The sequence below is a fragment of the Podarcis gaigeae genome (genome assembly GCF_964106915.1).
Source record: "Podarcis gaigeae genome assembly, chromosome: 5".
Lineage (NCBI taxonomy): Eukaryota > Metazoa > Chordata > Lepidosauria > Squamata > Lacertidae > Podarcis > Podarcis gaigeae.
The window spans coordinates 1,386,783-1,410,898 of record NC_139681.1 but is presented as its reverse complement, the minus strand read 5'-3'; the positions used below and the strand labels follow the sequence as shown (position 1 = coordinate 1,410,898).

The following is a 24,116-nucleotide window of genomic DNA, read 5'->3' as shown; positions in this document are numbered from 1 at the left end:
ATCACAGACTTGTAGAGTCCAAACCCCTGCAATACAGGAATCTCAACTAAAGCATCCATATTGTTTATTGTTACATCTGAACCAATGCTATTTTTCTAGCACAAGAGGTGCCGGAACTCATCCTGAATGCCTCCCTTGTTCTCTTATAATGGTAATGGAGCCCACCTGAGAGGGGCCGGAACCGAGTTCTGGTGAGTTCTGGCTGATAAAAAGCCCTAATCTGAACCCAGGCTTGTGAATGGTTTCTATTGAAAACAAACACAAGCGGTAACGAAAGCTTGCTCTTGGCTCACTGCTCGTAGTTGGAGGGGAACAAACCACTAAATCAGACAATGGTTTGGCTCTTAGCAGTGCAGCACTTGTGACTTCAGCAGTGTGCACTTGCATGCTGCACATGTAGCTCAGTTGTGTTCAGCTGAGTAAACTAAGGTAAAAACAAGTTGAATTCATGCATCTAAAAATTGTGCATCTAAACACACAATTATCAGTCCAGATTAAGATTAGTTGAAGTCTTAGAGATATACTAATGGGGGGATGTGTGTGGTGATGGGGGGGGGAGCATGTTCCTTTAAAGTCCAAAGATGTATCACTTTGTTTAAAGGAAGCAAAATATGATGCCTGTTTGATGCACAGCACCCGGCCAATCTACGTACCTCAACAAATGTTAACGTCATATGTTATCAGCCAGGAGGATGACCAAGACTGAACATATATGTGAAAAGTTGTGCTTACAAAGCACTCTGACCACATCCTTGGGTCATACAAATAAAAATTCACTTGAGAAACAATGACAAGAATGAGCCAAAATAACTTATGGCAAATGCACTGTTCTTAACACAGCATTCAAGCTGAGGCACTTGTTGTCACCTGTCTGAAGTCAAAAGCCTCCCCTGATCAGTCAAAACGAAGGGGGAAGGGGGAAGGAGATCGGGGGAGGCTCGGGAGTCACGGGCAGGCGGCACGCCGTTGCACAGTTTTTAAAAAACTCAGAGCATTTATGTTTCACAGAGTTTGAAAAAAGGGCTTTGCACCTTTATACACTATGCATGTGTGCTTGGGCCCAGGGTCTTTTGCCTCACCATCCCCACTACTGACTCCCTGTTGCTACTCGGCTTCAAAAAAAAAAAAAAGTGTCCCCGGATTCATTGAAAAAAATCTGGTAACCATATTGCAGATACACAATGTTGCCCCACTATTGTCTCCAAAGTCTGCAAAACCTGTTTCATCAAAACCCTAGCAAACACCCACATAATCTGCTTACCCAGAGGAGACAGTGGGATCAATAGAAATGAATGTATGGGCCGCAGGCATGGCTGGCTACATCTCATACCATTTCAGTTCTCTTGCAAAGAAATACAGTGGTACCTCGGGATGCGAACGGAATCCGTTCCGGAGCCCCGTTTGCATCCTGAAGCGAACATAACCCGTATCTGCGCGTCAGCGGGTTGCGCTTTGGCACTTTCGCGCATGTGCATGATGTCATTTTGAGCCTCTGTGCATGCGGTGAAACCCGGAAGTAACAAGCTCCGTTACTTCCGGGTCGCTGTGGAGCGCAACCCGAAAATATTCATCCTGAATTGTATTTATCCCAAGGTATGACTGTACTATCATCTATCCTGTGCTTCACCCTCTCCCTCCCCCAAAGTTTCCAGCTTCCTGCCCCCTGGAGGAGTTTTGGCACACCCCACCAAAGGGGGGCTACTACAACGTGGCATCACTAGAGCAGCTGTTTCCTTGACATGAAGGTTGCTCTAGCCATGCCACTTTGTGGTCGAAGAGCAAAGCAGTCCTCCTCTACCATAAACTGGTCAGTTAGAGTGGCCCACGCAGCAAGGAAAAGAAAAAGTAGCATTGGCCACTCTTGCCGTGCCACTTTGTGGTAGAATAAGCACTAATCAAGGAAGGGGGAGGGGGAGATGGCCACTCTAGCCATGCCACTTTGTGGTAGCCCCATTTTGGTGGGACATGCCAAAATGGCTCCAGGGAAGCAGTGGAGGCGAAAAGAAGCGGAGGCGAAAAGAGGTGGCGGTACAGTATACAGTCACGTACCACCTCAAAATAAACCCCTGCATCTATATATCCCTTCCCTTTCACCAAAGCAGGGCACTGCCCACGCAGCTTACTCTTCCATTACAGATCAACACTTTATTGATTCTTATCAGCAGTTCAAAGGGACGTGGGTGGCGCTGTGGGTAAAAGCCTCAGCGCCTAGGACTTGCCGATCGCATGGTCGCCGGTTCGAATCCCCGCGGCGGGGTGCGCTCCCGTCGTTCGGTCCCAGCGCCTGCCAACCTAGCAGTTCAAAAGCACCCTCGGGTGCAAGTAGATAAATAGGGACTGCTTACCAGCGGGAAGGTAAATGGCGTTCCGTGTGCGGCTCTGGCTCGCCAGATGCATCTTGTCACACTGGCCACGTGACCCTGAAGTGTCTGCGGACAGCGCTGGCTCCTGGCCTATAGAGTGAGATGAGCGCACAACCCTAGAGTCTGGCAAGACTGGCCCGTACGGGCAGGGGTACCTTTACCTTTACTTATCAGCAGTTCAACACACCTGTCTCCATATATCCCAGCAAAAACAAGCCAGCAAATTGCCATGCATTAGGTTTGATAACCTTGGAAGCAAGGGCCATCCATAAATTCCTCCATGCTTCAGGTTTCATACCTTTTGAGCTTCAAACACATCTTTATACTACTCACGCGGTCAAGAAGCACTTTCCTGCTTTGCACCAAAGTTTGCATCAAAGTTTGCCATGTATAGATAGCCCTAACACAGCCTACAGAAAACTTCTTCATCAAACGTCTTCCAGTTAATAATAATAATAATTTTATTATTTATACCACACCCATCTGGCTCAGTTTCCCTAGCCACTTTCGGTGGCTGTATTAGTGTATTCTCTTCCTATCTTGGCTTCTCAGAGTTTTAAAGTAAATGATGGTAAGATACAATCATCATGGCACATAAATCTGATATCATTAACGGTGTGTGGAGAGTGCTTTAAAACAAACAAACAAACAAATCCTTACCTTATCCTCTAGCCGAATCAGTCTGGCTCCTACCGTATAGTATCCTTTGTCTACTCCCTTTTCTTAAAAAAGAAAAAAAGGGGAAAAAATACTCAATTATATATATCTGGGGGGAAATGCAGCTAGTTTATTTAACATAGTTCTAGCAAGAAGGTAGAGGAAAATTGGCTGGCAACATGATTGCACTATATCCTTCATAATAGATTAATACCAACAGTAGTTGCCGGTGTGGTGGGGCGCAGCTGCCATCCTAACACCAATGTTGCTGCAGTTTACCTCAGTGATGCTGGTGGAGAAGGACAGCGGCAAGGGCACTGCTGTGTGGGCACAACAGAAGCACAGGACCTGGCTCCACCAAGACATTTGTGCCACCCCACCCTTGCTGCTGCCCTGCTCTGCCCAGCGCCACCTAGGTAAGCTGTAGGGACACCAATGTCAGGAGGGAGGCTCTGGCCCCCCCAGCCACCACGGAATGCAGAGATCCATGGATACTGGGACACAAGAGAAGGGCAACCCCTGACATCCTTGGATAAAGGGCTGAGAAAGTTCCTTGCTTTCACAGCTAAATTAACCAAAGCTCTGACTCACATCTTTCTACCACTCATATTGCTGCCACTATCCAGATAAGTGAGGGGAGGGTGTCCTGATAGGGTAGAGCTAGTAGGATGATGCTATACAGCCAGCTACGTTTGGCGAGGACCTGGTATTATGGAGAGCAAATCAAGTTAATCCAGAAAGAGAAAAGAATTGAGTACTTTCCGTTCAGTCCTGCCCTCCTTTCCTGATCTCTGAGCTATGTTACACTGATCTGTAGCTAAAGATGCATGGAGAAAACTGCCCGTAAGATGCCCAGTCCTCTGACATTTGTTAAATTTACATGCATAGTAAAAGACACACATATAAGAATCATTAAATAGAGATGCTTTTCACAAACTTTTGTTGATTATCAGCTGAATATAATAACTAAATAGTGGCCTAAATTTTCAGTTAAATACCCCCCACCTGCCCTTCATTGGCTGATGCAACTGATAGGTCTATAGAAATGTTCTATACCTGGAAGAAAGAGGCCAGGCTTCCCCAAGGAATGATCCAACCTGAAAAGAGAATTTGATTACACAAGAATGTTATCAAGTCGGTTTCATTATGCTTCAGGTTGTAGTGATGCCAATTTTGCTTGTGTGAACTACAGGACAGAGAGCAAGTCTACACAGGGACTGACAGAGTTTGAACCTTGTTCCTGCTCCTTATTAGTACATAGATGACACACAACTCTGCCTCATGTTTCCATTGGCTAATCCTAGGAAGGCTGTGAAATACCTGAACAGGTGTCTGGAAGCAGATTTGAGATAGATGAGGGTAAACAAATAGAAATATACCCTAGACAAATACAGAAATACAGAAATACTGTGACTGGGAAAATGGCTGATTCTGCTTGGATGAATTTACCTGGGGCTGAATTAGGTTGCACTTCCACTGAAAGACCATGTTTGCATCTTGGGGCTCCTCTTGGATTCAACATTACCTGCAGAACCAAAGCTGCCAGGGGTGGCAAGGAGTGCCTTTTATCAGACAGCTAGAATCCTATGTGAATATGGAGGCTAATGCAACAGCAATTCCTGTCCCAGTTACATCAAGACTGGACTGTTAAAATGGGCTCAAAATGGGGCTGCCCATGAAGACGGTGGAGGAGCTTCAACTGGAGCAGCTGAGTGCAGCAGCCTGGATTTTCACAGGAACTAAACAGTCATACCATATTACACCAATTCTTTGTCAGCTGCATTAGCTGCATGTATACTTCAGGGCACAATTCAAAGTGTCAGTCATGACCATAAAGCCCTTAGTGGCTTGGGATCAAGTTATCTAAAGGACTGCCTACATTCATACAAACCTGCCAGAGATTTGAGATCAGTGACAGAGGCTCTCCTCAGTCACCGGCTCAGGAAAGAAGTTCAGTTAGCAGGGCCAAGGCACCCAACACGGGCAGTTTTCTTTTGTGCATCATGAGCCATCTGGGCTGCCACCGGGGGCCTGGTGTTTCTGTTATCAACCTGGATATCTAGAATGGTCATGATAATATTAGAACTTTATAAATTTAGCATATCCATATCCATTTAAAAGGGCTTCACATATATTATCTTGGCATAATCCTTGCAAAAAGGATTCCACTGCATTCTTTTCCCCAAGAGGTAGAAGGTCCATTGTACACCACTGAAAACTGAGGTAGCATGTTGCTCAGGATACTGAGCAACATCAGGAAACTTCCCGTGTGAATTTTGCCTCTGCCACTCTTCTATCAGCCTCCTTTCTCTATTATGGGGATAATAAAACTGGCGAACCTTTCTGTAAAGACTGCAAGAAAAGAACATGCAAAAAATAATTTGAGCATTTGAAAAAATGCTAAGGCATATTCCATTCCTCTGCGGGAACAATAACCTGTACATTATCTAACACTGTATTTAAAGAGACTTGTTGAAGTCTCTTTAATACAGTGTTAGACAATGTAACATCACCAATTTCTGTGTACAAAATACAGCATTTTTGCCCCAAAATGCTTTTCAAATGTATATCCCTCACTGCTAGCTCACAGGGCACCTGAAGCAACTGTGAGCTGGGTACCTTCTTTGGAGTTCTTTTATTCGAACCATCATATTGAGATGCCCTTGAGAGTATTGCTCAATCACATCACGCACATCATAAGGCTTCCGAGCTTGCTGTGAAAAGAGAACAAATAAAAATGGAAAAGGTGAGAGATATCCTGTTTTTGCATCACTTGCTTTGAGCCATATAGATATTAATACCGTAGATTCCGGTGTATTAGGCGACTGGGCGTATTAGACGACCCCCCAAATTAGCAGCTGCAATTTGGGGATTTGTCCTAAAAGCCCAGCCGCCTAATACGCTGGGCAGCTCCGTGAGAAAGCCGCCTGGTGCGGAGCTGAGCCCGTTGCTTGCTGCTGCTGCTTCGGAAGGGGGGTGGGGGGCCTCCGCCCCGCGCCGCCCATACCTGGCGACCCCTGATTTTTTAACCTCTTTTCCAGGGCTAAAAAGTCGCCTTATACACCTACGGTACTTAAGGATTTGTGTAAGATACATTGGTATTTTATCACATTTTCCTATTTCAGACAAGGAGTGGGAATAAGAGAAAGTGGTTTGCCTAAGATCAACAAGAGAGTTCATGGCAGACACAAGATTTGACCCAAGGACTTCCTGGTTGTAGCTCAATCTCTTAGCTACCATTCTAAACAGGCTCAAACTTTATAAAATTTAGCATCTTTTATAAAAAGGTGTATAAATCAAAGGCTGGATGATGCGGAGATATACCAAAATTTCGTAGCTGGCGGTGGAACCTGTTCGCTGTTAAATTTCGGCATAACCCCTATCTACCGCGCCCCGTCCTACTTAACATCGCTTATGCCTTCGTTAGAGCTAGGTTCAATGTCTTTCCAACAAACATGCTGAGACATAGATTCACTAAGGGCCAAGTCCCTTCAATGTGTGCTTGTGAAATGAAAACATCTGAATCTCTACATCATGTTATGTTTATCTGCCCTTTGTACAGTTCAGCCCGTGCTAGTATACTAAACCCCATAATCCAGCCTATGGCTGACAAACCAATAGACCTACAGCTTGCCTGGGTTCTTCAAGATGTGGATCCTTATATTACCCTACAGGTTGCTAAATTCCTAACAGCCGTCCTCTCGTACAAGAGACGGAATGGAATGTTAGCTGATTATTGATTTTCTATAATGACATCAGATATTGATTTTAGTGTAGTGCCTAAATTTTTTAATCTTAATCTTAATCTTTTCTTATGAATGGCTAATATCTGCCCTTGTGAGTTGTGAATTGTGTTATATTATTTGTGGTTTGTACGAGTCCGCTGTTTTTTGTTGTTGTTTTTTTTGTGTGTGTGTGTCTTTCATGATGGGCGTAAAGCCGAATAAAAACATTTTGACTAGCATCTTTTATACACCTTTAAAGGGTTGGGGACACGAGTGGCGCTGTGGGTTAAACCACAGAGCCTAGGACTTGCCAATCAGAAGATTGGCGGTTCGAATCCCCGTGACAGGGTGAGCTCCCGTTGCTCGGTCCCTGCTCCTGCCAACCTAGCAGTTCGAAAGCACGTCAGAGTGCAAGTAGATAAATACCGTATTTTTTGCTCTATAAGACTCACGTTTACCCTCCTAAAAAGTAATGGGAAATGTCTGTGCATCTTAGGGAGTGAATGCAGGCTGCGCAGCTATCCCAGAAGCCAGAACAGCAAGAGGGCTGCTCAGCGATCCCTCTTGCTGTTCTGGCTTCTGGGATTCAGAATATATTTTTTCTTGTTTTCCTCCTCCAAAAACTAGGCGTGTCTTGTCGTCTGGTGTGTCTTATAGAGCGAAAAATACGGTAGGTACCGCTCTGGTGGGAAGGGAAATGTAATAGCTTTAGGGGTTGCTTGTGCATAAGTTACCGCCTCTCTGGGCTAGGTTGCCTGGTTAAACCGTTTCTCGCTGGACAGCCATCCACTCCGTGGCTGTTCAGTCACTGGCAGAATCTGTCAGTGGGCGTTTCTTGAACCTCTTCCAGCAAAGAAGCTCTTTGACGCCAAGTCGCCGCCTACTTTCCCTGCGCTGAAGTCCTCTGCGCAGGGTGGGTGTGGGCAGCGGAGGACCTGTGCTCTCCTCGCTGGTCTCCTGCGAAGAGTCCTGGAGCCTCCTCTCTGCTTCCCCCATCGGCCCCCCTCTATCCCTGGTGTAGCGCTGATTATCTTCCCCAGCCAGAGACCTGCCTCTCTCCCTGCTTGGCCCCTCTCCAGCATCGCTGTGGAGCCTCGCCTCCTCCGCTAGTTGCGATGGCAGTTCCCTGACAGGAAATGGCATTTCTGTGCGCTGCTCTGGTTCGCCAGAAGCGGCTTAGTCATGCTGGCCACATGACCCAGAAGCTGTATGCCGGCTCTCTTGGCCAATAAAGTGAGATGAGTGCCGCAACCCCAGAGTCGTCCACGACTGGACCTAATGGTCAGGGGTCCCTTTACCTTTACCTTTATACACCTTTAAAACATTCTGGACATGTGGAAGCTTTACTTAAACAAGTCCTAGTCATTGGCCCTGATCTGTGCTTATCGGGGGTCGGAACATCCAGATCATATGCACAGACTGTTAGGGTGTGAAACCTAAGACGCTGGCAAGTTAGCAATGTCATGTGACTTTAAGTAGTCAAGCTTGTTAAGTTGTTAAGTTGCTCAGTATATAAAGAGTGTTTGTTTTCTCTGCCTGCGGGGCTTGAAGCAAAAATGTCTGAAAGCTCCGGAGGTGTTTCTGTTATCTTTCTGCAATAAACCTGTCTTTGGAAAGACAGGCTTCCCCGTGTCGTTATTTCTTTGCTGTTGAGACTCTGAAGCTTGTACTGCAACAAGAATCTCTGCACTGGAATTAATTAATGCTCTGCAAAGAGAACTGTTGCTGGTTGCGCAGTGGAAGCGTTTACTGGACCAGTACACAGACTCTCTTACAGACTGATTGAGTGACTGATTCAAATCCAGCTGGAAACTGTGTACTATCATGCTATCTATACTGCCCTTTCATACTATTAAGCAAACACATACCCTTCAATTAATTCCATTTGCTTTTGCAAAATGCTGTGGCACAAATTGAGGGCAGGGAACAGAAAACAAATACACAAGTTCAATCATTAATATATCAATCTCATATAGAGTATATCTATGCTTCCACCCAAACCCTCTTTACACATTCATCACATGTAGAGCCTCAGCATCTAGAGAGGGGCACGGGAGCCACGCTGTTGGCTCTCACCTCTGAAGCTGGAGGGACCCTTCCCCTGATCAGACACAGGCCATGTAGGCTTGTCAGGGATGGGGCCTGTGAAGGTGGTGGGGGAGTGGCAAGGGGTGTGACCCCCCCCCGGCCCACCTAATGTTTGCACATGCAGAGCCTCTTCATGCCATCAATGCATAAAGAAGCTTTAGGAGCACATTTAGTAACACATGGGTGTCTGATACTGCAAAGCATAGCATAATACCGGGGATAAACAATTGCCTGTACAAAAGATTGTTGCTGGTCACCAAAGAAGTGACATATTATTTTATATCAGATTATGAAATTCATCACCCAGCCAGTGACTGCATCATCTGGAATCGAAAGGTTTAAAGTGCCCCTCTAAGTCATTGAAAAGTTTCATGTAATAGATAAGTTCTCCAGACCATAATCCACTTTTTCTCTTTATACTTAGGATAAACTTCAGATTGCTTCTTTAATTGATATAACCTGCTGAATACATATAGAGCTTTAGCTAGACGAGGACTTAGGACAGTGATGGCCAAACTTGGCCCTCCAGCTGTTTTGGGACTACAACTCCCATCATCCCTAGCTAACAGGACCAGTGGTCAGGGATGATGGGAATTGTAGTCCCAAAACAGCTGAAGGGCCAAGTTTGGCCATCACTGACTTAGGATAATGATTCACCCATATGTAAGCCACAGTGTAATATGAGGTTATGTACCACAGAAATCCAGGTTTGTCATGGCATGGACAGAATCCATAAGATAAAGAAATGCTGAGTTACATGATGCGGTCAGATACTATACTCTTAGTTTGGAAGTGTGGCAGGTAGAAGATGGAGGCAAGGTCCAGAAGGGGCAACAACCTACTGACAGGATTAGCCCTCTCTCCCCCTTCTCCTTGATTGCAGTTACTCTGTCCTTCTGAGACTCCCATTCCCCGTTCCCACCCCCTTAACCCTTCAGAAGAAGATTGAGGAAATTTTCTAGACAGTTTCCAGTTAAAAAATAGCACTCAAGCCTTCAAACACCCTTCTTTCCTTGAGATTAGAGACACCTAGTCGCCTTGGTTCACACAAGAATCCACAGCTAGCACTTCATTTTACTCTGAATTGTGCCTGGAGGGCACCAATCAGATTTCATTCAGGACGCTTTCAGCTAATCACACTGCTGCTGCAGTTCCATTTGGGCAAGGGGCAGGGAGACAAAAGTTTAGCCAACACACCACTGTGGAGACTCAGCAGGAGACTGGCGTAAAGAACGAGGAGGGAACTATGACATCATAATTTGGTTCTTGAGCTGTGCTGTGACAAAAGGACTAGTACCTTTTTTGAAGCGCAGCACAGAAATCTCCCCACCCACCTCTTAGACCTCGCCATTTCTGCCCACCGCAGAGACCCTAACCTTGCTGTTTCTCCCCACCATCACCACTTACATCTGTGTGTGTCAGTCTGTGTATATCAGGTTGTCTGAGTGTATCTCTAGGTCAAGTGTATGCTGCCTGCTGTAACCTTGGGCTCTGCCTACCCTTAGCTCCACTCAGGGCCAGACCACCCAGGAGGCGACTGCCTCAGGCAGCAGGATCCAAAGGGACAGCAAATTTGGACTCCCATGAATGCACTGCCTACTGCAGCTGCAGAAGCGGCAGTGACAGCTGCAACGTGCTCTTTGGAGGCCACATCTGCTAACTCCTCTGCAGCCCCCAACCCATGCCACCTCTACAGTGGTCTCTTGGCAAACAGGAGGCACTGCCGGTACCTTCCCACCTTTGTTCCTGATGTAGATCTTCCATGACTGGGGAGAAGCACCTCAACCTGCTGTTAGTTGCCCTTTCCTGCCCTTTACCTCAACAGACCCATGAGAAATCACCTACCACTGTTCAACACATTTTATTAACAGCATGTCTTCTCTTCACAGCTGAATTGATGGACAACCACATAAGTGTACCAAAGGTTGGTTCAAGCAATCAGTCTTGCCTCGTCACCACTTACTCCATTGCAGCGAAATGAACTAAAGAGCCATGCAGCCTGTTGCCAGCACATGACAATTCACATCTGACACATGCAACTGCAGGCAAGCTAAAAAAACCCAAACACAACTCATTGGATGGAGTGGAAGAAGGAGGTGGTGGTGACAGCAGCAAGTGTGGGAGAGGCAGGGAATTAGGCAGAGTCTCATATGCTCATTTATTCAAGAGCACCTGAAGTGCATTTCTAGCAGAGTGAGTTCTTTTTATATTGCCGTGGGGGGGTGTGTGTGGTAAAATAACTTTCAAAATCCTTCCCCCAACCCTATGCTTCAGAGTGGAAAAAACGCTAAAGAAATTGAACCAGGTAGACAAGCTTAGCCTGCCATATTCCCTTTTGTTGGGAGAACAGGCCTTTGCATAGCTAAATAGCTAGAGAGCTTCTGGAAAGCTAAGTAGCTAGAGAGCGTCACTGCCCTGCCCTGTCTCCCCCCCCCGCCCCCGGCTGCATGCAATGTCACCAAGGTGTCAGTGGGCAAAAAACGTCATGCCATGAACCAACCATTTTGTGCTGTCATAGAAATGGCGCAAGTCTCCGGCAACCTTCATTCAGTTCCAAGTGCACCAATCCTAGGCCACACATGGGCCCATGAAATGTCTCTGAGCTCAGAGAAGAAAATGGGGTGTGTATAACAATATATTGTGAGTGATATCCAACAAAGTAGTTTCATTAGTGAACTCTGGCTGTGCAACTGATTTTCCAGCAAAATATGGTCATTTCAAAATGGCATATTTGGAAAGACAATTAAGCTATTTTACAGGCAAAAGTTCAACTCTTTGCTCATTTTCACAATGACACCCCTTTTGGCCTACACACAAGTTTGGTGATAACTACTTCAGAATGAAACAAATTTTGTAATACTGGATGTGGGGTGGGCATGGGACCCCATTCCTGCATACAGATTTAATATACAAGTTAGCAGGGAGTTTGACTGGACAGCTGTCATGGTCCCCTCCAACTCTACAATTCAATGACTAAAGTTTAAAGGGAAAACAGCAGAACAAGCAAGCAAAAGCATTAATTAGTTACCTGACTGTTTTGTTGCTAAAAATACAAGGGCTGGCCAAGACACTAAAAATGAACCCCCAAAAAGAGAAAAAGTGAACCTGGAAAATTTGCATGACAATGCTATTATTCATGGAGTAAACACAGGAAAAGGAGGTGAAGACTGTGCTCTCTTTGTTTTTTGCTATCTTTGAATCTACTTTATCTCCAAGGGGAATCTGGGGGTGGCAATGGGTCCCTCTTTTGGCTGTGGGTCAAGGGACCAGAAAAGGACTAGAGAAGGTACAGTGAAAATTTTAGTAACTGAAAAAGAAGTAACAACGGCTTGTTAGTCTTGTTGTCAGTTTTCTCTCTGCCACCAGCCTAGGCCAGAGATATTAGCATGCATTAAACCCTCCAGCATGTGATGGAGTCATGCTTGGAGTGCAGCCATGGGATCCTAGAAATTCCAGATAAAAGCAGAGAGGAAAAACTAAACTTGCAAAGAACAAGAACAACAAGAACAACAAGTAGAGGAAACAGACCCCTCTCTCCCACCACCACCACCACCACCACTACAAAGAGAAACAGAAACCCATCCAAACAAAATTGTTTTAGGTAATCTTCAGCAGTCTGGGCCTACCTGGAGCTTGGTTTTGGGGAACACGGCTTCACTGTTTTCTTGACATGTGGTATGTGCTTGGAGGGAAGGGGTGGACTATTATACTTTCAATTTTTTAAAGCTCCAAATTTAGGCAGCCCTGTTCAGGGAAGTTTTTAATATGTGACATTTCAGTGTATCTTTTATCTTTGTTGGAAGCCACCCAGAGTGGCTGGGGAAACCCAACCAGATAGGCGGGGTACAAATAATAAATTATTATTATTATTATTATTATTATTATTATTATTATTATTGCTTTCTGCAACTTCCTGCTTACAGATGCTGACACATCATTATTTCTGGCCAGGAAAAGCAGACTATTGCAACTGTGCCAGTATCACTCTCTGGACTTGACTGGCAGAGATGCTTTGAGGGCTGTTTGTCTAAGTGTACCACTCCTTCGCACCCAACCCCTCAAATCTATTTTTTGGGGCTCTCTATTGTATCACAATGGCTCAATGCCTAGCTGTTCTAACAAAGGTTTGGGAAACAAAACCAGAAAAAGAGAGAGGAAGCTACCCAAAAGCATAATTAATCTTCTTCCTTCCTAATAAACCTCTCTTTGTTCATATAAAATCATCCACATTAGAATGTGCAGGCTGTAGAGTCTGCCCAGTCAGAGGCTGAGAATGCCTCAAATCCTAAACACACACAATGGAAACAAAAAATGGGGAGGGGCACTAACCTGGCATCCTCTGCAGGTCTTTTTAAGCATAAACACAGAAAAATAAAGAACTACAACAAAACCGTTTTGTGATCTAAGCCAATTACTCACTCATTCCAAAGTGAGAAATCTGCTACATGAAACACAGCTGTTGTGTGCAAGGCAGGTTCTGAAGGGAGGGGGGAGAAATTTGATTCTGTTCCCATTTAAAGGCAAACCTACCTCATTTGGACTTTCCAAAACAATACAAGAACTGAAACACAGCCGCCCTTTGAAACTTGCACTCTTCCAAAATTTTGCAACGCATTGCTCCAGCAAAGCAATGTGTACACAAATGCATATACTAGGGTAAAGTGCTTTGCCAAAAATGGTTCACTAGTCAAAACTGCATATAAAAATGTGCATGTAAGGATAAAAAGGTAAAGGTAAAGGGACCCCTGACAATTAAGTCCAGTCGCGAACGACTCTGGGGTTGCGGCGCTCATCTCATTTTATTGGCTGAGGGAGCCGGCGTACAGCTTCCAGGTCATGTGGCCAGCATGACTAAGCCGCTTCTGGTGAACCAGAGCAGCGCACGGAAACGCCGTTTACCTTTCCGCCGGAGCGGTACCTATTTATCTACTTGCACTTTGAGGTGCTTTTGAACTGCTAGGTTGGCAGGAGCTGGGACCTTGCAACGGGAGCTCACCCCGACGGGGATTCGAACCGACGACCTTTGATTGGCAAGCCCAAGTGGCTCAGTGGTTTAACCCACAGTGCAAATTCACACTAAAATGCGGATGAATTTTCACAGTGTATTTTTTAAAAATTACAAACTGATATGAAAATGTGCAAAGCCAAACTTTAGCTTGGAAAAATTAGAGACAGAGAAAAAACAAAATTTACAGAGAATGCTAAAGTCTCCCCAGGGACAGGCAGAGAAAGCTGGAGGGGATCTGGGCCACAGTCTGCCTTTCTTACTAGGCTTTTTGTCTCTCTGCTTATGTCTGTTTAGTAACTAATTTTTCTTATGGACTGAAATGGGGAGAACAGATAGTGAGGCATATTAACAACAACAACAACAACAACAACAAAAAATAGGTAGTCAGAAAACTGTGTATTCCCATTCAGTTTTCTTTGCCTGTTTTTGAGAGAGAAACTTCAGAACCCCCAGCAGTGAGAGCTTACATGCAATGTCTCTGTGTTACATAATAATAATAATAATAATAATAATAATATTTTTTATTTATACCCCGCCCTCCCCGGCCAAGGCCGGGCTCAGGGCAGCTAACAAGCAATAATAAAAAAACAAGTTGAATGATTACAACTAAAAAATAAAATTAAAATACAACATTAAAATATTGAAACATTAAAATATTAAAATGTAGCCTCATCACAGGAGAAGAAAGGAAAATCAAAAAGAAAGAGAGGGAGGGAATCAAAATGGCTCCAAGCCAAAGGCCAGGCGGAACAACTCTGTCTTACAGGCCCTGCGGAAAGAAATCAGATCCTGCAGGGCCCTGGTCTCATGAGGCAGAGCGTTCCACCAGGCCGGAGCCATGACTGAAAAGGCCCTGGCTCTGGTTGAAGCTAATCTCACTTCCTTAGGGCCCGGGACCACTAGGGTGTTGCTATTTATGGATCTTGAGGTTCTCCGTGGGGCATACCAGGAGAGGCGGTCCCGTAGGTACGAGGGTCCAAGGCCATGAAGGGCTTGAAAGGTCAAAAGCAGCACCTTAAATCTGACCCTGTACTCCACCGGGAGCCAGTGCAGCTGGAAAAGCACTGGGTGAATATGCTCCCATGGCAGAGACCCCGTGAGGAGCCTCGCTGCAGCATTCTGCACCCGCACCTGCATTCTGGGACAGCTTCAAGGGCAGCCCCGCGTAGAGTGAATTACAGTAGTCAAGGCTGGAGTATAACATGTGGAGTATAACACATAGCCAGGCTCTGAATACCAAGCTCCAAGGGTCTGAGTGCATGTGATTTTCATGCATACTCAGAACCCTTGGAACCAAACCTCTGCATACAATGAGGGATTACTGTTAATGACAGGGAAAATAAGTGCATTGTGTGTGATCTGTATTGGTGGCACAATGTAAGTCAGTGTAAAAATGAAATTGCAAACTTTAAAAAATAGATTCAAACATAAAACAATGTTCACAGTAATTAGTCTCTATAATACTAGAAGCTATGAGTAATCAAGGTCCTGTCTGAACAATCTGGAGCTATGTAGTTTGGTGCCTAGGCAGAGGGGTGGGTGGGTGTTGGTGTTTTTTTTTTACACATTTCACTTCAAATACCTTTTCCACAGTACTTATGTTATGGACTACTTGGTTCTGTTGCTGTTGCCATTTATTACCTGAAATTTCCTCCGGGCTACAAAATACTGCATTCTCCTGATGACTTTGACAGCTGTTCGGTGTGCTTCTGTTAGCCTACAAAACAAACCAGGCACACATTTTTCCCCCAAAGATTTTAAAATACAAAGCTTTTCAGTGCAAATTCGCAATAGTATATGAAGCATACATGCCCCTTTAGATGTTTGTGCTTTGTCTTTCCTGCTTCAATTTTGTATAGGAACCTTCAAGTTTCTGACAGCTGAGATCCACTTGTGCAGAATGGAGGCATGCTGTGCTCATAACCAAAATGCTTTAGAGTGTGAAAGAGAAATAATTGCCTGCCTTCAAAGGAGCTCACTATATGCTTCTGTGCCTGTCTGTGTCTCTGCATGAGTGACTGGTCTGACCATCGCTCCTCCTGGTTGGAAGACGGCAAGTTCAAACAGTGGATCATGCAGAGAAACAGTAGGTCAGGTACTGGAGGCTTCTATCATCCTGTAGCTACTCAACTAGCATTTCTTATGGCATGCTGGTGTGTCCTGGCATAGTTTGAGAATTAGTGGTTTAAGGCGTTAAACAAAAATAGATAAATCTGAAGTATAGAAAATTCTGGAGATTAGGAGAAATTGCCATCAGTGCAAGCAAGGCACAATGTAGGCAAATGTGGAGCATTGTGACACTCTTCATATTCTTTGAAGGTACCCACAAGTTTCTACTACAAAGAAATTAAAATGCGGGCAGATATTTGGACACTTGAAGTTATAACAAAAAACCTTTCCTAGAAAGATGCTGGTCTTTATTTCATCATTGCAAATGAGTTCACGAAAGTTATTAAACCAGAAACATTTTTGCCAGCCTATCTGTCCACGCTAGCTTGTGACAGTTGCTTGTGACACACCAAAACTCTGGCAAAACCAGGTGGTTAATCAAAGCTTTCCTGCTTGATCCTTAGAAACCACAGCTGACCAGGCAAATTACTATTTACAAGCATGCTTAATTTTAAAAACAAAATTATTTCACATATTTCACATGTAAAGAGTGTGCTTCCCCTTATACTGGGCTGATAAGGGTCACCTGGGCAGGCCCAAACAGAAATTGTATGCAATAAAGTCAGTTGTGTATGCCCACTTCTGCTTAATGTGAAATCTCTTCCTGGAGATATTAGGAGAGCATTTTGCTCTTACACATTTGGGGATTGTAAACCTTTATGCTCTGCTTGTGAACACCCAAAGGAACCTGGCTACCCACTGTACAAAAGAAAATCACCTTCAAAGGGGAGAAATTGAGTATAAATATCCCTTCCTTTGAGCATCTCTCACTCTTTCATTCTGACTCATCCTGGACCACTAAATTTTCTGTGAGCTGGCATGAAAGGGGACTTACTCTCCCCCTTAATGTGGCATTTGTTGCAAAGGGAACTAAGGTGAACAACTTAACAATCATACTCAGTTTCTGCTACATACAGGTCAGGCTTAGCTTCCCCTTCTGAACAGAGCAAAATTATTGAATGTGTCTGTTGGGATATGAGTCCTACGCAGCTGAGAACAAGCAGCTCGATGTTTACATCACATGGTGGAGCTGACCGTGAGACCGGAAGCTCCAGGGAATTCACAGGGATTTGCTCTTTGTGTAATATGAGACCTTCCTGTTGCTTTTGTGAAGGAAGTCTCTTGCAGTTGCTTGGAGGAGACTGAACTGAACAGACATGCTTTTGTACAGAGGTACAGACAGAAATAAATCGTAGATGAAACAGACTTTCTGACTATCTTCTTTCTCCTGCTGGTATGCAAGGATGAAAGGGTGTGTGCATCTTCCACACTGGGAGATGTCGCCTATCAAGGTCTTCCTGGACTGCAAGGATGCCAGCCAGGGTAGATCAGTGGTAAACAAGCCCCGGGAGCCGGGGAGAGGGGCCAGGTTTTCCAACAGTGTCTACATTTCCTGTCTTACTGAGGAGTCCTGATGTGCACTAGATTGCAGCTTGCGGAGGTGCAGCAGACCTTTTCCTGTTTAACCTCAGCACACCTAGGCACACTGTGGTTCAGCATGGGTGGGTATGGCCTCCCCGTGACGGAGCCAATCAGAGAGAAGAAGAAGAAGAAGAAGAAGAAGAAGAAGAAGAAGAAGAAGAAGAAGAAGAAGAGTTTCGATTTGATATCCCACTTTATCACTACCCTAAGGAGTCTCAAAGTGGCTAACATTCTCCTTTCCCTTCCTCCCCCACAACAAACAGTCTGTGAGGTGAGTGAGGCTGAGAGACATCGAAGCAAAAGGGACGGAGAGCTAAGACCTTTGAGAAACTTCCGAGATTCAATTCTGCCACAAGTCATGATGGGAGGCAACACTGGGAAAGTGAAAGAGACAATACCATAGATGGTCAGAAGGAATCTCCATGGACATAACAGTTTTTTAAAGAGGGACAAAGATGAAAGCTGTTTCCCAGTTCTGCTGGATCTCTCAGTGGCTTTTGACACCATCGACCAGGACATCCTTCTGGATCATCTAGAGGGGCTGGGAGCTGGGGGCACTGTTATACAGTGGTTCCGCTCCTTCCTCCTGGGCCGTGTTCTGAAAGTGGTGGGGGGGGGATGAGTGTTCGGACCCCTGGGCTCTCACTTGTCGGATGCCTCAGGGTTCTGTCCTCTACCCCATTCTTTTTAACATTGATATGAAGCCACTGGAAAAGATCATTAAGGGGTTTGGGCTGAGTGTTCATCAGTATGCTGATGATACCCAGCTCTACCTCTCTTTTAAGTCAGAACCAGTGAAGGCGGTGAAGGTCCTGTGTGAGTGTCTGGAGGCGGTTGGAAGATGGATGGCAGCTAAGAGATTGAGGATGAATCCTGACAAGACGGAAGTACTGTTTTGGGGGGACAGGGGGTGGGCAGGTGTGGAGGACTCCGTGGTCCTGAATGGGGTAACTTAGGGTGCCCCTAAAGGACGAGGTGCGTAGCCTAAGAGTCGTTTTGGACTCGCAGCTGTCCATGGAGTTGCAGGTGAATTCTGTGTCCAGGGCAGCTGTCTCCCAGCTCCATTTGGTACATAGGCTGAGACCCTACCTGCCCGCGGACTGTCTTGCCAGAGTGGTGCATGCTCTAGTTATCTCCCTCTTGGACTACTGCAATGCACTCTATGGGGCTGCCTCTGAAGGTGACACGGAAACTACAATTAATGCAGAATGCAGCAGCTAGACAGGTGACTGGGAGTGACCGCCAAGACCATGTAACACTGGTCCTGAAAGACCTACATTGGCTCCAAGTATGTTTCCAAGCACAGTTCAAAGTGTTGGTGCTGACCTTTAAAGCCCTAAACGGCCTCGGCCCAGTATACCTGAAGGAGCGTCTCCACCTCCATCGTTCAGCCCGGACACTGAGGTCCAGCTCCAAGGGCCTTCTGGCAGTTCTCTCACTGCGAGGTGTGAGGTTATAGGGAACCAGGCAGAGGGCCTTCTCGGTAGTGGCATCTGCCCTGTGGAACGCCCTCCCATCAGATGTCAAGGAAATAAACAACTATTAGACTTTTAGAAGACACCTGATGACAGCCCTCTTTAGGGAAGTTTTTAATGTTTGAAGTTTTATTCTGTTTTTAGTGTTCTGTTGAAAACCGCCCAGAGTGGCTGGGGAAACCCAGCCAGATGGGCAGGGTAGAAATACAGTGGTACCTCTGGTTAAAAACTTAATTCATTCTGGAGGTCCGTTGTTCTTAACCTGAAACTCTTCTTAACCTGAGACACCACTTTAGCTAATGGGGCCTCCTGCTGCCGACACTCCGCCGCCGTACAATTTCTGTTCTTATCCTGAAGCAAAGTTCTTAACCCAAGGTACTACTTCCGGGTTAGCAGAGTCTGTAACCTGAAGCGCCTGTAACAGGTGCCACTGTAATAAATTATTATTATTATTATTATTATTATTATTATTATTATTAATTTCATATGCAGGACTGTACAAAGCTAATATTTTGAGTTCCTCACTTGAAGTTTTATAAATTTATATAATATATGGAAATCATTAATGGAAATCATTAATTATGCAGCTATTGATCAAGGGATTATCATTATAACTGAAATGTACCTAAAATTAATAAGATTATGGAACACAGTGGCATAAGATCAGAAATACATCCAATCCCCCACGCAGGAGCCACTTTAACCAAAATGTATTAACTGGAAGTTGATTGGCATTTGAATAATTGTATTAATTGGAAATTAATTGATATTGTTTTAATTTGGCTATTATTGGGGGAATATTGGAAAACTAATAAAACTTTATTTTGGGAAAAACCCTCCCTGTGCAGAATTTTCCATGTCATACAGAAGGTTTGAAAACCAGCCTGATGTCTGTGAAAACAGAGGTGATACACAGTTCCAACATGAGGACCAACATCAGAATGATTGAGCTGGACCCCTATAGTAAGACCAGAGATGAAGCCCTTAATTGCAAAAATGTGAATAATAAATTGATTAGTCGTACTGTTCTTACAAACAAAATTTCTAATAATTAAGTGCCTCAAAGTGACTGACACAGTAAAAATGGAATGACAATGACTCTAAATTAAGAAAAAACAGCAGTAAACAGAAAATAAAATACTGATCCCACAATATATTTAATAAGTCCTACCCACCCAACTCACAGAATAAGCACAACAAAGACTGCTGATATAAATGAGTATCTATTGCACAGTATGTAGGCATGCACATAGCATAAAATTCACAGGCACACAACAGTTCACATGCATGCACTGGGTAATTTTTAATTAATTAATTAATTAATTAATTAATTAATTAAATTTATATACTGCCCTTCATCTTAAGATCTCAGGGCAGTTCACAAGATAAAAATACAGGATAAAAGCACAAAATAAGTAGATTAACACAACAGCAACAAAAGCAAAACAATAATCTCCACTCCCACAAACACATTTAGAATTGAACATTAATAAGCCCAAGGCCTGATGGAAGAGGAATGTTTTCACCTGGCACCTAAAAATCTATAATGAAGGCGCCAGATGAACCTCCTTGGGGAGAGCAGTCCACAAACAGGGAACCACAGACTTGACTGGGAATCAACATCAAGTCTAAATCTTACTGTGTACCTCAGTACTAGGCCTTTGCATATTTAATTCAAACACTGCATGAGCGAGTATAACATTTCCGATAAAGTTACACCAAACACAAAGATGCCAATGAAAACAGTAGCCTTGTGTCTCCTCTGTATTCTACTTTAACATCTAGGGATGCCCAAATTAGTATATCACATACATATATGCAGCATAATTGTACATCCCAGACTTAGGAAATCCACATACTAAGCATCTTTATGTGAGAGAGGAACAGGATAAGACAGAGGCCCACCATTTGGAGCTATAGCCTCATGGCTGCCATAATGCCCTGTTCTGAACTACGTGGTACAGCTTAAAGCTCATGAAATTAGATTCCTGTATGCATTGTGAGTCTCAGGTCTGAAAGTACCGTGCTGGGTTCACAGTGGTGATATATATGCTCCATGACCATTAGAATATGATAGGGAACTAACAATTGTTTCATGATGTCTGCTGGCAGTGGCCAGGGGTGGAGAAAGGAGGGTGCGGTGGGGGAGGGTCACCCCGGGTGTCACCGGGGTGATGAGGGTGATGACAAAATACTGGGCGCCACTCACTGCAGCGCCTGCAGTGCGCCCAAGTCACAGGTCTCTCCCAACAGCTGTAGTGGGAGGAGGCAGGCAGACTCTTCAGAGGCCCCACGGAGCGCCCCGTTCCACGGGCAGCTGGCCCCGCCCCTGGGCACAAGGCACGCCCCCCACCCCAGGCACCTGATCGGCTTGCTCCGCCACTGGCAGTGGCAGCAGGATTTCAGTGCATCATTCTTTCATTTTGCCTTTCTTCAAATGTTGATTAAAGTCAGTAGAAGTGTAACTGAGCTAGAAAGAAATAGGTGGGCAATAGTTTACCATTTTGTAGTGTTGCCATACGTCTGGGATTTCCTGGACATAGCCAGCAAATGGCCCTCATTAACAGCGTCCAGGCAGAAATCACTAAATTTTCCGGGAAAATCTGGATGTGTGGCAGCCCAACAACTACTTTAAAAAGCTCATCCTCTTTGGCCAAAAAAGCTAAGCACTTTTGTGTCCGGATTTTCACTGTTTGAAATATGGCAATCCTACATCTTGTAATCCTGAAACCCAGTCAGCTCCCACCACTTGTAGGAAGTGGGGAGCAAGAAACAGTGTGATTCTAGTCAAACGCAACAATCTGGCATGGTAATCATAGAATCATAGAATCATAGAGTTGGAAGAGACCATAAGGGCCATTGAGTCCAACCCCCTGCCAAGCAGGAAACACCATCAGAGCACTCCTGACATATGGTTGTCAAGCCTCTGCTTCAAGACCTCCAAAGAAGGAGACTCCACCACACTCCTTGGCAGCAGATTCCACTGTCAAACAGCTCTTACTGTCAGGAAGTTCTTCCTAATGTTTAGGTGGAATCTTCTTTCTTGTAGTTTGGATCCATTGCTCCGTGTCCGCTTCTCTGGAACAGCAGAAAACAACCTTTCTCCCTCCTCTATGTGACATCCTTTTATATATTTGAACATGGCTATCATATCACCCCTTAACCTCCTCTTCTCCAGGCTAAACATGACCAGCTCCCTTAGCTGTTCCTCATAAGGCATCGTTTCCAGGGCTTTGACCATTTTGGTTGCCCTCCTCTGGACACGTTCCAGTTTGTCAGTGTCCTTCTTGAACTGTGGTGCCCAGAACTGGACACAGTACTCCAGGTGAGGTCTGACCAGAGCAGAATACAGAGGCACTATTACATCCCTTGATCTAGATGCTATACTCCTATTGATGCAGCCCAGAATTGCATTGGCTTTTTTAGCTGCCGCATCACACTGTTGGCTCATGTCAAGTTTGTGGTCAACCAAGACTTCTAGATCCTTTTCACATGTACTGCTCTCCAGCCAGGTGTCACCCATCTTGTATTTGTGCCTCTCATTTTTTATTTTATTTTTTTGAATTGTTTTTATTTTCAATGCAGAATCATAACAAAAATTACAAACATTGAATCCAGAATAATACTATACAAACAAAAATCCCGGGAACATATAGAAAAAAAAAACAGAAAAGGAAAAGGAAAAAAAACAACAACAAAGGAAACAAAACTAAACTAAACAAAAACAAAAAAGCACACATCTACAGAACAAAACCATATCATTACGTACATAAACACAAATTGACTTCCTTCCTTTGTTCTAAGACCTCAAAAAAAATTACTCTTACTGTATTGTTGTGTCTAATTAGATTACTTCCATCTTTGTGCTTTTTAACACAATTTTTCTTATTCTTTAACCCTGTAAAGCATCATTCATTACATACCAATATACTAACTCCAGAACAATGTTTTTTCATATACTCTTTAGCACAACCCCATTCTTTTAATAATTTCTGGTCTGATTGTCCCCTTATGTAAGCTGTAAGTCTTGCCAGATTTATGTATTCACAAAATTTAATTTGCCAATCTTTCACTGATGGAATTTTTCTGCCTTTCCAGTTTTTAGCTATAAGCATCCTGGCAGCTGTTGTTGCATAAAGGAATACTTTCCTTTGATTTTCAGGGATATCATTTGTAATTAAACCTAAAAGGAATGCCTCTGGTTTTTTACTAAAAGATATTTTAAACATCTTTTTGAGTTCTTCATAGATTTCATTCCAGAATTGTTTAATAGGTCGGCATTCCCACCACATGTGAAACATTGTTCCTATTTCTTTTTTACATCTCCAACAGGTATTTGATTTTAATTTGTAAATTTTAGCCAATTTTACCGGAGTTAAGTACCATTGGTACACCATTTTCATAAAATTTTCTCTTATTGTATAACATGCTGTGAATTTAATGTCATATTTCTATAATTTCTCCCATTGGTCCAGCCGAATTACATATCCTATATCACATGCCCATTTAATCATAACTTCTTTTACTTCTTCATCCTTTAATTCCCAATCTAATAATAAATTATACATTTTGGATATATATTTTTTTGAGTTTTGTAATAATACTTTTTGTAATTTTGATTCTTCTTTTTCAAATCCTATTACTTTATCTTGGTTGAATATTTGTGCAATTTGGTGATATTGTAACCATGTGGTACAGTATTGGGTCACCTCATCGTATGGTCTTATTTTTAATTGGCCCTGTTCTTCCTTTAGGAGCTGCTGGTAAGTTGCCATTCTTCCTATAGTATTTTTCTTTTTAACCGATATTACTTCTAGCGGTGAGACCCACCATGGGGTTTTTGGTTCCAACAACCTTCTATGTCTCACCCAGACCTTGTATAGTGCATTTCTAATTACGTGGCTTAGAAATTCTTTATGGACTGCCACTTTGTTATAAATTAGATAGGCATGCCAACCATATCTGTTGTTCCATCCCTCCAAATCCAAAATGTCACTGTTATCCAATTTGATCCAATCCTTGATCCAAGTAAAGCATGCTGCATCGTAATATAGTCTCAGGTCTGGGAGTCCAAAACCTCCCCGCTCTTTTATGTCGGTTAATAATTTATATTTGATCCGTGGCTTTTTGCCTTGCCATATAAACTTTGTTAGGTCCGTTTTCCATTTTTTAAAACAATAATCTTCACCTATTATGGGAATCATTTGAA

General features: G+C 43.9%; 1 protein-coding gene across 8 annotated transcripts in view; it reads right to left on the bottom strand.

The window, feature by feature from the left end:
• LOC310844583 (potassium voltage-gated channel subfamily KQT member 1-like) overlaps positions 1-24,116 on the bottom strand; it is a 405,294-nt gene that overhangs the window by 164,867 nt on the left and 216,311 nt on the right. For all 8 annotated transcript variants that reach the window (XM_083738755.1, XM_083738754.1, XM_083738756.1 and 5 more), the window contains 4 exons: positions 15,483-15,558; positions 5,640-5,734; positions 4,077-4,117; positions 3,024-3,085 (listed from right to left, as the gene is read on the bottom strand). In XM_083738755.1, coding sequence (XP_083594881.1) covers positions 3,024-3,085; positions 4,077-4,117; positions 5,640-5,734; positions 15,483-15,558 — 274 coding nt within the window. The remainder of the gene's footprint in view (positions 1-3,023; positions 3,086-4,076; positions 4,118-5,639; positions 5,735-15,482; positions 15,559-24,116) is intronic.